Source organism: Anarhichas minor, unplaced genomic scaffold (assembly GCF_050575085.1).
Source record: "Anarhichas minor isolate MPS153535 unplaced genomic scaffold, ASM5057508v1 ptg000074l, whole genome shotgun sequence".
Lineage (NCBI taxonomy): Eukaryota > Metazoa > Chordata > Actinopteri > Perciformes > Anarhichadidae > Anarhichas > Anarhichas minor.
The window spans coordinates 10,238,629-10,253,074 of record NW_027466520.1 but is presented as its reverse complement, the minus strand read 5'-3'; the positions used below and the strand labels follow the sequence as shown (position 1 = coordinate 10,253,074).

General features: G+C 40.8%; 2 protein-coding genes across 8 annotated transcripts in view; one reads left to right on the top strand and one right to left on the bottom strand.

Annotated features, from left to right (window-relative positions):
- Positions 1-1,498: 1,498 nt before the first annotated feature.
- pign (phosphatidylinositol glycan anchor biosynthesis, class N) lies at positions 1,499-12,916 on the bottom strand. Of its 2 annotated transcripts, none has more exons than XM_076080219.1 (29): positions 12,202-12,916; positions 11,571-11,819; positions 11,225-11,346; positions 10,988-11,086; positions 10,658-10,764; positions 10,226-10,350; positions 9,972-10,102; positions 9,734-9,853; positions 9,515-9,555; positions 9,346-9,405; positions 9,048-9,140; positions 8,638-8,693; positions 8,396-8,474; positions 7,812-7,994; positions 7,550-7,689; positions 7,043-7,142; positions 6,765-6,857; positions 6,380-6,471; positions 5,799-5,904; positions 5,590-5,698; positions 5,156-5,258; positions 4,903-5,005; positions 4,386-4,472; positions 4,115-4,170; positions 3,633-3,708; positions 3,394-3,467; positions 2,972-3,014; positions 2,800-2,852; positions 1,499-2,627 (listed from the first exon to the last, which is right to left on the bottom strand). In XM_076080219.1, exons 2-29 carry the CDS (start codon positions 11,795-11,797, stop codon positions 2,507-2,509), a joined length of 2,799 nt encoding a protein of 932 aa, XP_075936334.1. In that variant the 5' UTR covers positions 11,798-11,819; positions 12,202-12,916; the 3' UTR covers positions 1,499-2,506. The 2 variants fall into 2 exon arrangements, with proteins under 2 accessions (XP_075936334.1, XP_075936333.1); XM_076080218.1 differs by having other exon boundaries at positions 12,208-12,916.
- Positions 12,872-14,446, top strand: part of relch (RAB11 binding and LisH domain, coiled-coil and HEAT repeat containing) — a 29,736-nt gene continuing 28,161 nt past the window's right edge. For all 6 annotated transcript variants that reach the window (XR_012949400.1, XM_076080215.1, XM_076080216.1 and 3 more), the window contains exon 1: positions 12,872-13,409. Coding sequence is in view for 5 of the 6 variants with exons in the window: in XM_076080215.1 (XP_075936330.1) it covers positions 12,959-13,409 (451 nt within the window). In the remaining variant the exon portion in view is untranslated. The remainder of the gene's footprint in view (positions 13,410-14,446) is intronic.

Genomic DNA, 14,446 nt, shown 5'->3' with positions numbered 1-14,446 from the left:
TCCCACCGGAGTCTTGAGCCCTGTCCCGCTGTCTGCCCGTCAAGTGCAGCTCGATCCGGGATGAACGATGGAGCCAGGTGTCTGAAGATGTGGACTCAACAGTCACCGACCTACCGCTGCTTTCATCTATCAAGCAGTAGGATGGGTAGTGGAGTACCCTTAAGTCCTAGCTGGGTTAGCTTAGCTTCCATCTCGTCTCTCCTCGACAGTTCGGTGGATGGCTGGTTGGTCAGACTTGGGCGTTGATCAATATATTTCCCAATATATTATGTCAAAAAGGTAATTGTATGGTACATCAAAAAATTCATAGTACGTTTGCTGAAAAAAGTCATGAAAGATAAAGTATAAAGTAAAGAAGAAGTATTGTATGTAAAATAAAAAAATCGAACAAAGTAGGTCGAACAAAGTCATAGTATGTTGAAAAAATTATTAAAATGTATTATATCTAATATAGTTTGTCACAAAATATCATTCATCGCATAATAAAATAATATATAATAAAAAGAATAGAAAAATAATTTACCATCTCGTAAAAATGTTGTATGTTTAGTAGAACATGGAATAAAAAGTAATAGTATAGTTCGGCAAACATGTCATAGTATGCCATAAAAAATGCCACTCTGGTATTCCATAAAAACGTCATGTTTTATGTATGACTTAATCAGTTTGACAAACAGCATTAAGAAACAAACGGTTTATATCCAAACAGAAACTAAAACTTTTTCCAGAAGTCATATTTGAATGAATTTCCAGAAACATCTCACAACTCAGATCTTACTTAAATACCACTCTTAAATGATTGCATTAAAATGAGTGACACCGATACCTAAAACGAAACGGCCAATAGCTTATAGTGTATGTTACACTACGGAGTCAAAGTATTGGCTAATTACAAAAAAGAGTGAGAGAAGCTGTGGTAATGCTAGCTGTGATGTTGACAGATGTGAGGTTAAGGCGACTGTGGCTAAGTGGAGAGCAGGGCCGTCCTTCGATCGAGGATCGGCGGTTCGATCCCCGGCTCCGCTAGTCGCATGTCGATGTGTCCTTGAGCAAGACACTTAACCCCAAAATTGCTCCCGTAGCTGTGCCTACGGTGTAGAAATGTGATAGAATCTGAATTGTAAGTCGCTTTGGATAAAAGCGTCTGCTAAATGACTGTAATGTTAACAGATGTGTTTTCTATTGTCGATCAGCAAGCACTTAGTTAAGAAGCATTTACTGCAACTACAGCTTGTGCTCAACTGAAGGGGTGACTTTGCAGGCATTGGAGTCTCCAATGGAGCTGAAATTTATCGACCTGTTATTTATAACCATATTCAGAAAACACCTCACTGCATTTCCCAACAGAGAACAGTAGAGGAAACCCCCTTGTAACTACCCTGACCACAAAGCAAGGTGGAACTATTTTCTCAGTAATAGCTTTGGAATGCATACATGAGTTTAGTCAGTACATTGCAGCTAATGTGTAATCTTTTTGTCCTTAGTACCGTCTTATGGGTTGATTTGAAAAACAAAGTTGTATTTTTTTATTAAAACATTCTAACCAAAGCACCACATCCCAATGTTCTTATTTACAATACAAGCATTTACACATTTTCAAACGCAACCACAATCCCAGTGCTGGCCACTGGGTTCTCAAGCTACTGGGAGCTATATGAGCATCTGGACTACAGTTGTTTAGCAGCATTACAAGAATGTTTTAGTCTTTACTTTCCCATCTTGAGTTTCTAAGCCCACCCTAGGGTTACAGTGTAAACTGATGTACAAACAAAGAGCACATGACCTTTACTGACACCAAATGTAATCCTGTTATTGGTTGCAGTCAATGCAACACACAGGTCACTTGATGGAAATTCCCGTTTCCATTTCACTGCCTCAGTTTGACTAGAAAAATACAGTACTTAAAATAAATTAAAATAACTCCCCATTCCTTCTCAACAAGGATGTGTTTTACGCAGCTTCACAGGAAATAATGTTAATGGAGTTATCAAGTTACCTTTCTTGAGTGGATCATAAATCAGCACGCTTGGCAAAGGTACAATGTACAGTTAAATATTCAAGTGTTCTTAGTCAATTCATCAATCATTAATGTAAAAACAATGACTTTGGAACAGAGACTGAGTGTACAAGACAATACGGTGAAAACAGTACTGTGCAAAAGTCTTAGACCACAAGTGTTTATTCTATATTAATACAAGGTAGACCACGACTGTTGAGAAGATATCTGAGAAAGTACACCTGAGTAATTATCTATGTCACAGATGAGAGAGTAGAATATATATAAGAGGGGGTTTCCAAAACTCAACAACAATTTAGCCAAGTGGTGTGAGACTTTTGCACAGTACTATACACTATATTGAGTCCTAAAACAATATCCTATATTTTATACAACAAAAATCTGGCTTAAGGGGCAAACGCTAGATGAAAAATATCTTTACAAAATCTAAATAAAAACCAAATATTGTGTTCAACTAGAATGTGTGCATGCACACACAAACACGTCTATTTAGGGGAAGTGCATCTTGGGTCTCCACAGAATGAGTCTTTGTGAGGTGAGAATGTGTGTGACCACACTGAGCAACATCAGGAAGATGGTCATGGACATGACTATCACGTAATGGCTAATGCTGAAAGAGACAGAGAAATAACTTCAACGTGTTTATATGTCACTGTATGCATCACAGATAGCCTTAAAGAGATGATGGAAGGCACAAGAAAAGGCGGAAAGACGGTGTGTGTAAAGTTATTAATCAGTAACTAATAACAGACTTCGAACCGTGTATTTCCAAGTTAACCTACCTTGTGCCAATGTCCAACCAGCTGCCGTCGTCCTGCACTAGGAAGAAAAAGTGCTGAGGAGAGGACGAAGGAGTTACAAATTAGTATACTGTATATTGTACTTTACAGGAAAAACAACATCCCAGTGCATCTTTAACCCAACACTCAACTTCAACATTTCACACAACCTTACCAGAGCCATCAAGTCGGAGATGACCAGGACAATGAGGAACAAACTGGAAAGGAAAAATAAGAAACAGAACAGAGGAAAGCGTTAAAAGCAAGACCTTTCATATTAAAAACATACACAACTACAAAAATACTTCACGTATAGCACAGACAGTAGATTGACATCCTCTTCACACACACACACAGCGAAGCACAGAAAAAACAAACACATTGAGCTATTTTAACCGACTCGTGGTTTCAGATCTCTGAAAACAGCGTATAGTGTTGGTGTGTTTAAAAGTCAAATTGTATCTGATACCAAGAGCAGACGTGGTTTATGTGTACTGGTTGTCAGTCCGCCAACCACCAGAGAAGTTGAAAAACAGAAGTTTGTGACTGAACAGATGAGTCGAGTATCATATTTTGAAGGCTGCGACAAGAAGTTACCTTCTTGAGGAGAGCTGTGTTACAACTTGGATGGTCTCAAAGGTGCACATTACTATTATGAATGGAATGATAACCTGGAGGAACAAAGGACAAGACATTTAAGATTTAATGAGGAAGTCCAGAGAAATAGAATTCATTGAGGTTGAAACGTATTTAAGCATATTTCCCAGACATATATATATATCTATAGATTATGACTAATATGGTTATAATACCATAGAAACAAAGTTTTATGGTACCTTCCACATCATCAGCCCTCCCATGATGAAGGGGTTGAAGACAGTGAGGAAACAATAAACAGACGCTGGGTCAAAACTAGAAAAATGGAGAAAGAAGCAGAGGATGTGAGTGCAGAAAAAACAACTTATTCAGAGCACAAATCTGTTTAGGGAATACGGCTCAATTAATTAATTAAAAGTACAGCATGACTACGGCACAATGCTGGCAACCTCGGATAAAGTACACAAGCATGCACTACACAAGAGACTCTGTTGTCTAAACAATGCACATAACACACAGAAAGTGAGTTAACTGCTTTTTCAAGAGTCACATATTTCCTTCCTGTATTCAACTGCCGACACTCAAAAAGCACATATCATCAAAACCATGAACCATGCATATACCCCCCCCCCCCCCCCCCCCCCATTAACACAACTTCCTGCCATTTTCCATACACAAATATATATATATATCTATATATAAATAAAAAAAACGTATATACCTGTTAATGGAAGCTATGTTCCCTGTGCCGAAGAAAGCTGTTATTATAAAAAATACCTGTAGAAAATAAATAGTCAAGGAAAGATTGCGCACTTCACACATCCAACAATTTAATCCTAACTTTCCGAAACGATTATCTAATTGGATATAGTTTGGGCTGAACAACAACTGCTGACTACAATGAGACAGAATCACTACTTCCAAATACACTGGTGCAAGAAAGGTAATTTGTCTTTGTGCTTCAGCTAATGTCACTGTTGCAACACGGATACAAAAAAATACGATCTCCTGATGTCATCCAACTTCAGTTGTCGGATCTTGGCGATGTCAATGTTTGCGGAGAAATCAATTGTGGAGAGCTGAAAGAAAATACACACACAAAAGCATGCCCACACAGATGTGCATACACACCCAGTCACACACATTCATAGACACACCCAAACATACGATGACATCAGTCAGTACTGACATCTTGTGTACATTATATAGAGATTTAGGCAAGCCTACTTCACAGATTACAGAATGTTATCATGAGTAGCGATTCCTTGTTTCTTTGATTAAGAAAATACCAATAAAGTGAGTAAATAAATGTCACCATAACGCTCCAGTAGTCCATAAGTAGAGGCTCCAGAATGTATTTTTGAATAAAATCGATATGAACATATGCCTGTACAAGATCAAACAGTACATGCCAACAGGAAACGTGGTTGTCGGTGTTGTATACAGCCGACAACATGTGATGCTGCTCTTCAAAATCTAAGTATGGAAGCACACACTTAAGGGTTTTACCTCTTGTCTGCCAGAGACACCCTGAGCAAGCATAGCTTCCTGTTCAATGTTGATCCACACAAACATCAACCAAGATAACACAGGGGGGAACAATGCCTCTGACCTGGGAGGGAGAAAACACACATTTTCGAAATTTTATAATATTGTAGCTTTGCTGTGATTATAAAACTCCACACAAGGTGCAATTTGACGCGTTAGTGCAGCTGCAGGAAGTGTGTGTGTGTGTGTGTGTGTGTGAAATTGCTTGCCTTACCCAGTGCTGAGCAGTAGGTATGTGCCCGTGAGAGAGAGGAATATGCTGAGGAGTCGGTGGAAAAGACGCGTTGAGCTCAACAATGGAACGAGCATAGAAGATGCTGAGAAAAGACAGGGGAGATGTGCTGGGTCTTACAGCTTGAGGGGCATGTAATACAGCAGGCCACTTTTATTGTTTTAAAAGATAATTCTCTGTCTTTTTGTCTTTATTGGTTAGTCAGGACAAAAGACAGGAAAGGAGGAGAGGGGACTAGATACAGCTATGGGGGAGCGGGTTGAATTCAAACCCAGGACTAAAATAGTTTAAATTATATCTGATCGATCTTTAAAATGTTTAAATAAATACAAAATGAACAGGATTATAATCTCTTTATGAAATGATATGGTGTGAACATGATCGCAAGTATCCTCTGCTCACTCACACCTACCTACCTAGTGTGGTCCAGCTGATGATCTGATTAAAAAGTGGCAGGCCCTGTTTCTGCTGCAGGCTGGAGTGTGTGAGGGATGGAATGTACGCGCACACCGCCACATGGAGCATCTGTATAGTTTGGCACAAAATCAATTATTTTTAGAAAATGCAGTGACACAAACACAATGATAGACACACACACACACAACATGATATGTACTGCAGGTACCTGGGTGACAAACTGCTGTCTGTCACTCAGGTGCAGTGTTGCTCTCCGTCTGGATGACCAGAGGTAACAGGCTGAAGTGAAGATAGCGAGTAGACCTGCAAAGGTACTGCGCAAACAAACATCATATATGAAGTTATTATTACAGACATGCTCCCGACTTCATTTTGCACATGCGTGCTGAATAAAGATGCTGCTGTTAAGATTCTCTGACTCTGATTTCACATATCATATTCAGTGTGTCTGTTATGGACATGCCTTATAAGCTTGTGAAAGCAGTTGTATGTGTAGTAGTTCTACGGCTCTAGATGAAGCTTTGTCATCCTCCAAATTTTGATATACGTATATATTGACAAAGGAAAGTTATTTGTATTAATATTGCGATATTGATTCCAACAACAATGCCCATCTCTAAATGATTTCTAGCAAACAAATGTCGCCACTATGTGATGATGTTTAAGTATAGAGATAAACAAATATTTACTTGTAAGTGACTGAACTTAATCTGGTTTGTGAGTTTAGCCATGGCGTGACATTGTGGTAAACTTTCTGATAAATGTAAGCAAATAGAGGAAACAACTCACACCAGGTGTATATTAGGCTCTCTGCCCACAACAGGCATCAGGGGGAAAGCAGCCAAACACAGACAGCCCACACACCAGCTCACCGAACGGAACTACACAGGAAGAGAGACAATTAGTTCATATAGTTAGATACTGTACGTGGTCTCATAATTTAAGGCTTTATCTGACAGTAGACAAAGTGCAAAGTCAGATTTCTTTAAAAAAAAACAACTTCTGTAAGCATGACATGTTGCTGCTCATTTCTAAGAAGCTGTACCTTGCATTCCCAAACCTTCAGAACACTTCCTTTTCTGTACCCGTTCATGTGTGGAATTATTCAAATACCATGCCTTTTCTTTGTGTTTAGTACCGTGGCTGCTGAAACGGTGATCTAAAGCGTAGTTACCTTGGCCTTGACATAAAGTCCCGACAGGAAGGGCCAGAGAGAGAGGATAGCCAGGCCCACAGTAAGCATGGCGCGATGGAAGAAACTCACCACCTGGGGGCGGAAAAGTTAAACTGTCATCCATGTTACAGAGTAACTTCTTCTAAACACAATGAGCCCAATACATTGTGACCACTTTGTAATACGTACTGTATGTGGTGGTGAACTCAAGGCTGATAAGTAACACAGCACCAGTGTGCTGTAGCAGAAATATGACTGACTGTACACTAGACTCCTACCAGTAGCTCGATCCCAAACGACACCAGCACAAAATAGCCAAAACACTTCGACAGTGGCAGAGAGGGAGCCGAGCGAATTAAATCTGTCAGAGTTCCAGACCTGAAATGGATCAGAATTAGAATATTATTTTTCTGTGGTAAAAGGGAGACACAAAAGAAAACTGCACGGGCTGTCCTTTCATCCATTTACAGAGGAGAACCATGAATGCATACAACACCACATCAAAGGATCAAATTAACACCTCACTGAAGCTGTGCCGCACATTCACCAACATGTGTGTGTGAGAATAAAAAGCTGCTTTTTTTTTTTTTTTTTCTGAGTTCTTCAACGATGCCTTTTTGATATTTGCTGACATCATGTGTCTACGTGTGGTAATACTCCACCACTCTCAGAAAACAGCTTGCATGAACTTTTCCCATTTGTTTCATTAGTCTGTGATGTAAGTGTGCAGGTGTGTTCTATGTTTTTTTTTATTTTACATTCTCTCAAATGTGTGCGTTACTCACTCTTTAAGGACAGAGTACCATAAAGGGACAGGCAGCAGGCAGTACACATAGTAGGTAACGGGGCTCCTTTGGATAAGCAGGAACACAGTGATCACCACTGTCACACACAAACACAGCCTCACCAAGGCATGGCCGGGAATCTGCACACATACACAGGAGCAACACCAATAATGTAATTTCACAAGACATTCATTTCCGAAACTTGTCTTGGTGGAAGGAATCTTAGAGGCAAAGAAAGAGGGATTATAGTGTATGCCCTAACCTGTTGGAGGAGACTGGGGCGTCTGTTGAGGTTGGCATGAGTCTTCAGTATGACTAGGACTACATATGAGGTCCAGCCTACAAATCCCAGCACCACACTACAACCCAGAAAGAACCTATCATATGTGTGGTAGTAGGCCAGGCCCTCCAGAGCATGGCCTATCAGAGACCGGCACAGGGAAATCTGACAAGAGGCGGACGAGGGGAAATGAAAGGGAGAACTTCAGCAAAATCAAATGTCATGGAGAAGATGAATCAGCAAGAAATGTAACGTAACAAAAAGAAACTCCGGATGACAAAAAAAACACAAAAGGTTTGTTCATGTAGACAGAAATTACCACATGTTAGCTGGTTCCAGAGGCGTTAGGCATAATAGTGGCTAACTTTCTACCACAACATCAGCTGAGTATTATTCAACAACATCGGTCACTACATAGTCCTCGAACGTACCATAAGTGCTAAATGTTGTACATGTGAACACCTTGTTACAACACCAGCTTAATGTATTTAAGTGGTTAACTTTGACTCACTTGTGCAACTGTTAATTTACCTACAAGCTACATACAGTCATTTCCAAATACTCACAGTATCTTCATACTTCTCCAGCTGAATCAGTATTTTAGCCTTGTGGATGAATTCTGATTGCTTTGACTCAGTCAGAGGTCTGGAAAACAGTGAGACAGAGCAATAAAGAGTGTGTGAAATTGTATTTGATTGTGGTCGGAAATATGTTGACCGGATAAAGCGTGGGCCAGCAACAGAGTACTTCAACATTTGAAACCTAATTCACAGCTATTACAAGTCATTAACTCACTAATTGTACTTACTGGTATGGGGTGAAGAGAAAAGACAAGGTTGTCTCCTTTTTCTGGGTCATTTTTATCTACAAAAATATATATAGCTCAGTCACCAGAGATGTATATATATATATATATATATATAACCAAATGACTGTATTATAAGATATGTGCAGCAATAGCTTTATCACACTTTAAACCTTAAAAAAATGAAATGTTCATAGCTATCATTTTGAAGTTATTATTGTAAATCAAATAAATAGTACTGGAGATATCTAGTAATACCAACATAGTAGTACAATTCCAACTGATAATATTAATAATACTTTTTTACCATTTTATATTTATTTAAGTTCAACATTGAAGCTACAAATGATTGTTTTCTTGGCCTTTGTAATATACCAACATGTCAGAAATAGAAGAGCTGGATGCTGTCATACCTTGTACTGCTCTAGTACTTGAATAGCATTCGTGTACATGCTTTCCGCCTTGAAGTGGTCACTGTTGTTAAGGTAGAGAAGAGGTAACACACCCTGAAGAGACACAGACACATAAAAAGGTGAAGATGAAGATGTGTGGACACATCATTTCAGTTACACAACTGATTGTCACAGGCACTGGAGTGTACTCTGAATATCAATTTTCGACAACTTTAATGATACGGTGAGCACTTGCAAAGAACTTTCTAAGAAAATCACAAAACTATTTCCTTTGTTCTTAGTTTATCTCTGGACTTACAACTGAGTTAACAGGAAAGGGGACACCAATGAGAGAAGCCATGAGGGGAGCGATGTCTGCCTGCAGAAAACAATGACAAAAATATATAATTTAATATCTTTTGTTGTGTTGTATCACCTTATAATATATATGTCAAAGTATCTTATCAAAAAGTGGCCATGGGCCTAACCTGATTGACGTCAACTCTTCGAAGATGCTCCAGTTTCCAATCTGAGAAAACCAGTAGGCATAAAAACAATGTCAATAAAACATATAGTGTAAACATTAATGTTTTTATTACAAATAAAATACAAAATGCCTGAAAATAAAAATAATTGTCTTTAGCGGATGTAGGAGAACCTGGTTCCTAAATTTAAGCTTAGAAACCTGTAGTACATGAGTTGAGCACCTTGTAGGAAGCCATCAGTGTATGGTTGTGGTTCAGTGACTTTGTGGGCACTGTGAACTCCGGCTCCCCACACCACTAAAGGGGTGAGTGTCTCAGAGGGATGACCTGCACCGTGTGAACCTAGAGACACATGCACACACATCGACAGATGATAGAAAAGACTCCAGTGAAGACTTGATTGTGTTTCATTGTATACGGTAAAAAGGCACACACACACACACAGAAACAAGAGTCTTACCCCAGTTTGTCATGCCATGGTCAGAGGTGAACACATAGGCCGTTCTTCCATCATGACCAAAGAAGTCTTCTACCATAGACACCAGTTCAGCGACACCGGTGTCTACGAGACCAATATTTTCCAGGTACTCCCTAGACAAAAGACAAATGAAAGATAAAGATACCACAACTTAAATTAAGGCTACTTTGCTAATTTAATTTAATGTCATACAGAGTGAAATCAAAAAATGAAAATCGTATGAACACGTCTCTTACTGTGACATTGGTCTGTGAGCGTGTCCGTTTGTGTCGAGGCCCAGCAGATGCAGGAAGAAGATATTCTCATCCTCAAGCAGACTGGCCCTCAGGCTGGAGTTAGACTTTGCTGACTGAAAGAATGACTAGAGCAGAAAGAAAAGCAAACACAGTTAGATTTATTCAAGATGGCAATGTGCAATCCTCACAATCACTATTTTCCAATAAAGCTTGTTGCAGCCTTGCTACAATCCATTGTAATGACTCAACGTGGAATCACATTTTGCGACATGAAAATGCACCTTGCTGCATTATGCGACAATGAATATAAAAGTGGAAAGTATAAGCTTTGCACAAGCAAATGATCTAAAAACCCTATGACTTATTCAGTGGTTACTATCAACAGATGTATCACAACATGCATCGTTATAGTGAGTAATTCCACTACCATACTTTGACTTGAGTGAACACCCAGGTGTCCAGCCTGGAGGCATCTGTGGAGGCAAAGTCCTCCTCCGCTGCTGGGTATGTGTGGGTATACACATGGTCTCCACTGGCACCTGGCAAAACCACAGCACAAAATGAGCTCCATTACAAGAAATTAAAAAAAAAAATCAAAACATGTCAGCAGTGAGGAATAAAAGAGATGAGTTGTGAAGCACAAATTCCAGATTTTTGATACAGTCTTAATCTGTGACCTTTTGCTTTTATACTGATTAGGTTGGTTGTCCTGATTGTGTGGGTCATGTAAGTGTGTGTGCATCTGTGTGTGTGTTTGTGTACCTTTAGCAAACATTGGCAGAATATCAGGGCTGCCCCAGCTCCAGGTGTGTCGGGTCTCATTAAACACGGAGTCAAACTCTACAGGATTCTCCTTCCAACCTAAAGAAAAAACACACATAAACAGGTCAATGACCTTGCACTCACAAACAGACAAACAGCAGTAGTCACCTATAGTGTCAAAAGCTCCAATTAATTTGTCTTCCACATAGCCTTTTCTGTATCAACATACACACCTACCTTTGGCAATAGCACTAACATCCTCATAGAAGCCAGCAATGAGAGCAACATGACCGGGACGAGACTCAGTGGGCACACGTGTGTGTGACACACCCCAGGTACCCTTCTCCTCAATCACACTCCTGATATTGGGAAACACACACAGATGTGCACATACACACACACACACACCAGTTACTCAGGAGTTAAGAACAAAGAATGAAAAGAAAAGACCAACAATAGCAATTACACACACATAAACAAAAACAAATTGCAGATATATACACACCGTTTCCTGTTCTGGATTAATTAATACACACAAAAACACACCACGTCAGAGCTCAATGCTCCGTTTCAGTTTCCAAACCTCAAGTACGGGGCCCTGGACGAGCCGTTCGGGAGGACTGTGAAGAGACTGTCTGCTCGGAGACCATCGCCCACCACTAACACCAGTCTGGACGCAGGGGGTGCCAGGGGTGTGACCTGGGGTGTCATGCCATGGACCAGGGGAGAGGTGAAGTAGATGTCAAAGATAGAGAGGAAGAAGACCACGTGGACTATTAGTCCAACCAGGAGGAAGGTGATCATCCTCATTTTCCTCAGCACCGAGCTGGGTCTGCAGAGCAACCATGGGGGGGGGGGGGGGGGAAAGAAAAGACAGAATAAAAATGACTGAGGCAAATATGGACAGACATACATATTATACTATATAGATCAGGATTAAAATGTTATTTCAAATGGAAAAGGAGGTATTAGAAAGGTTCACTGTTACATAGCCAGGTTAAGCCATAGTTTGTGCCACGTAAAGACTGCTTAATGGCTAGGTTAATCCTTCTGTCACCATATGCTATTAACCAATGAGCAGACATTATATTTAGTTCATTCAAATAGTAAATCACTCACTGGGCCAGCAGTCATTACAACTTGTTTTATTTTATTTTTTACAAGAGAGTGACTTTGAAAAGCAATCACATCTTTGGCCATACAAAGAGTATTACCTGTACCTTGTCAGTGGAATCTGCACACAACAACGAGGAGCGCTGGCTCGTTAATGAATGAATAGGAGATCAGAAGTATCTAAGTAACTACAGCCCATTCACAGGATTTAGATTCCATGTTATCTTCGGAGATGTCGAGAGAACGCGACAGATCTATTGTGCGGAACAAGATCAACGTAATCTTTAAATGCGCCCTCCAACACACCCAACCGTCCTTCTTTCTAAGAAGATTAGTACAAGACATTCAGGTAACATGAGCATTCACTTCCTTGTTGTGACTTTGAGGTTTTACGGTGACGTATGTACGTCGGAAGTTTATACTTTGCAGCTGAATTGTGGGTACTGTAGTTAAACAAAATGTTTCCAGCGAGCTTTCTACGAATATTTTTAAAACGCTATTTATCAAAATGAAAAAATATTACGTTGAGTTTAATTGTCAATCTATATGTGTTATAGTGCAGTTTCACTAGCAAATGATATTATCACAGCTTGTGGTTCTTTGATAACACATTAGCTTGCAGCTACCAGCTGTCAAATGTGCCCTGCCCAGTTTTCCTTTCTGTCTCGCTATTATCCAATCATGTTCTACTATCCCATAAAATAGGCGGGCTGTGGGTCAAATTTGGCCATTCATAGCTTGGCATTCCTCCCCCCTTGTCAAAGCCACCTATGATCGCTAGCTTGATATCCATTCAGGAAGAAGCGGTTCTGGTTAGCTTAGCTAGCTTAGCTTGCTAAGAATCCTTATAGTGCAAAAATGGCGTCGGTCAACCCGTTCAATCTCAGTGATTCTGAGGAGGAGGCTGAACGGCGACCCAATGAAACAGTTGACACAGAGAGAGGTCCCAGTGATGGGGCGCCAGGGCCGCCGCCAAGTAATCCTTTCTCTCCGCCTGCGGACGCCGAGCCTCCGACACTTCTGCTGTCTAGCAACCGGACGAGCCCCAGTGGTGAGGGCTCGGTCTCGATCGCGGCCACCACCGCTATGGCAGGCACCACCGAGACACGGATATCGGTGGACGGTATTGCTGCACAGCTATTACGGGACCAATACATCCTCACGGCCCTGGAGTTTCACACAGAACTGTTGGAAGCAGGCAGAGAGCTTCCGAGGCTGAGGGATTATTTCTCTAACCCTGGCAACTTCGAGCGTCAGAGCGGCACTCCGCCTGCCAAAGATCAGGTACTCGGACCTGGAGGACCGCTGAGTAAGTAACGTCGGCTGCTCCCAGTGCTAGTCACGTAGCTGTCGGCTAGCTCTGTATTTAATGCTGCATTGTACAGAGATAGCCCACTGGCTACCTTGCGTTATTTTAAAACACTAGCGTCGGAAGCCAATAGATCATGAGATAACCGCCTGCTGCACCTGCCCTTCTGGTCGAGGGCCCGCAGTCAACAAGCGGGTTTCGAGGGTCAGCTGTGCTGGCTGACATTCAGACTACATCATCACAGGAATGCTGTTCTGCTACATCGCACTATCTAGCCGGACGAGATGGATGAGTCTATGACAGTCCTATAATAATCATGCAAATGCTTTGAGCTCTGTAGGGAAATACACTTGTCACTTCGGTTTATTGATCAAGGGTGTATATCTGTAGCACCCTCATCACCTTACAGGACTTCTGTGTGGGAATAACCTGCAGTATGATGTGGTGACTGAAGAGTCTGGACACTTAAACAAATATGCTATGCAAATTGTAACCATGGTGACATGCACAAATAAATAAAGCCTGCAATAATCAAATCAGTGTTTTAGTTTCCGAATGGCTCACAATGTTTACAGTATCTCACGACACAGTACTGCATTTGTAACTTTGACTGTTTTGGATCAGCAACAAGGCCAGATGATACATTTTCATTGTATAAACATTTGGCAGCTTTCCAGCGGAGGGAACAACAGCATATATAAATAAATGCTGAAAAAAAGAGATGGTCTGGTTTTATAACTAGAAGATTTATTTCTCTCTCATTTAGATGCAGTAGCAATGGACAACACACCTGGTGTCTCAGGAGGCTTAAGGCTTGTTTATGCTTAGCCTGAAAGTATCCACACACCCAGTGACAGTAAGCTATAAGCAGTTCATTGCAATAAGCATGTGAATGGATGATGACTGTGTTACAAGCATCATCATCTCTGCAGCTGTTGCTCTAAGCCACATGACACAACAAGGCATCTTTCACCACCTTGCTAATTTGCAGCAAGGGAGCATGAATGGCAAGTCAGGTCGTTGTTTGCTCCTTTGAT

What these genes read in the sequence shown, in the direction of transcription:
- pign (XM_076080219.1), bottom strand. Translation starts at nt 11,797, where the DNA reads ATGAGGATGATCACCTTCCTCCTGGTTGGACTAATAGTCCACGTGGTC. An exon ending in CCATGGCATGACAAACTGGG is followed by an intron (nt 9,854 to 9,971) that starts GTAAGACTCTTG and finishes ATGTGTCTCTAG; the next exon opens with GTTCACACGGTGCAGGTCAT. An exon ending in TCAGGAGATCGTATTTTTTT is followed by an intron (nt 4,171 to 4,385) that starts GTATCCGTGTTG and finishes TATTTTCTACAG; the next exon opens with GTATTTTTTATAATAACAGC.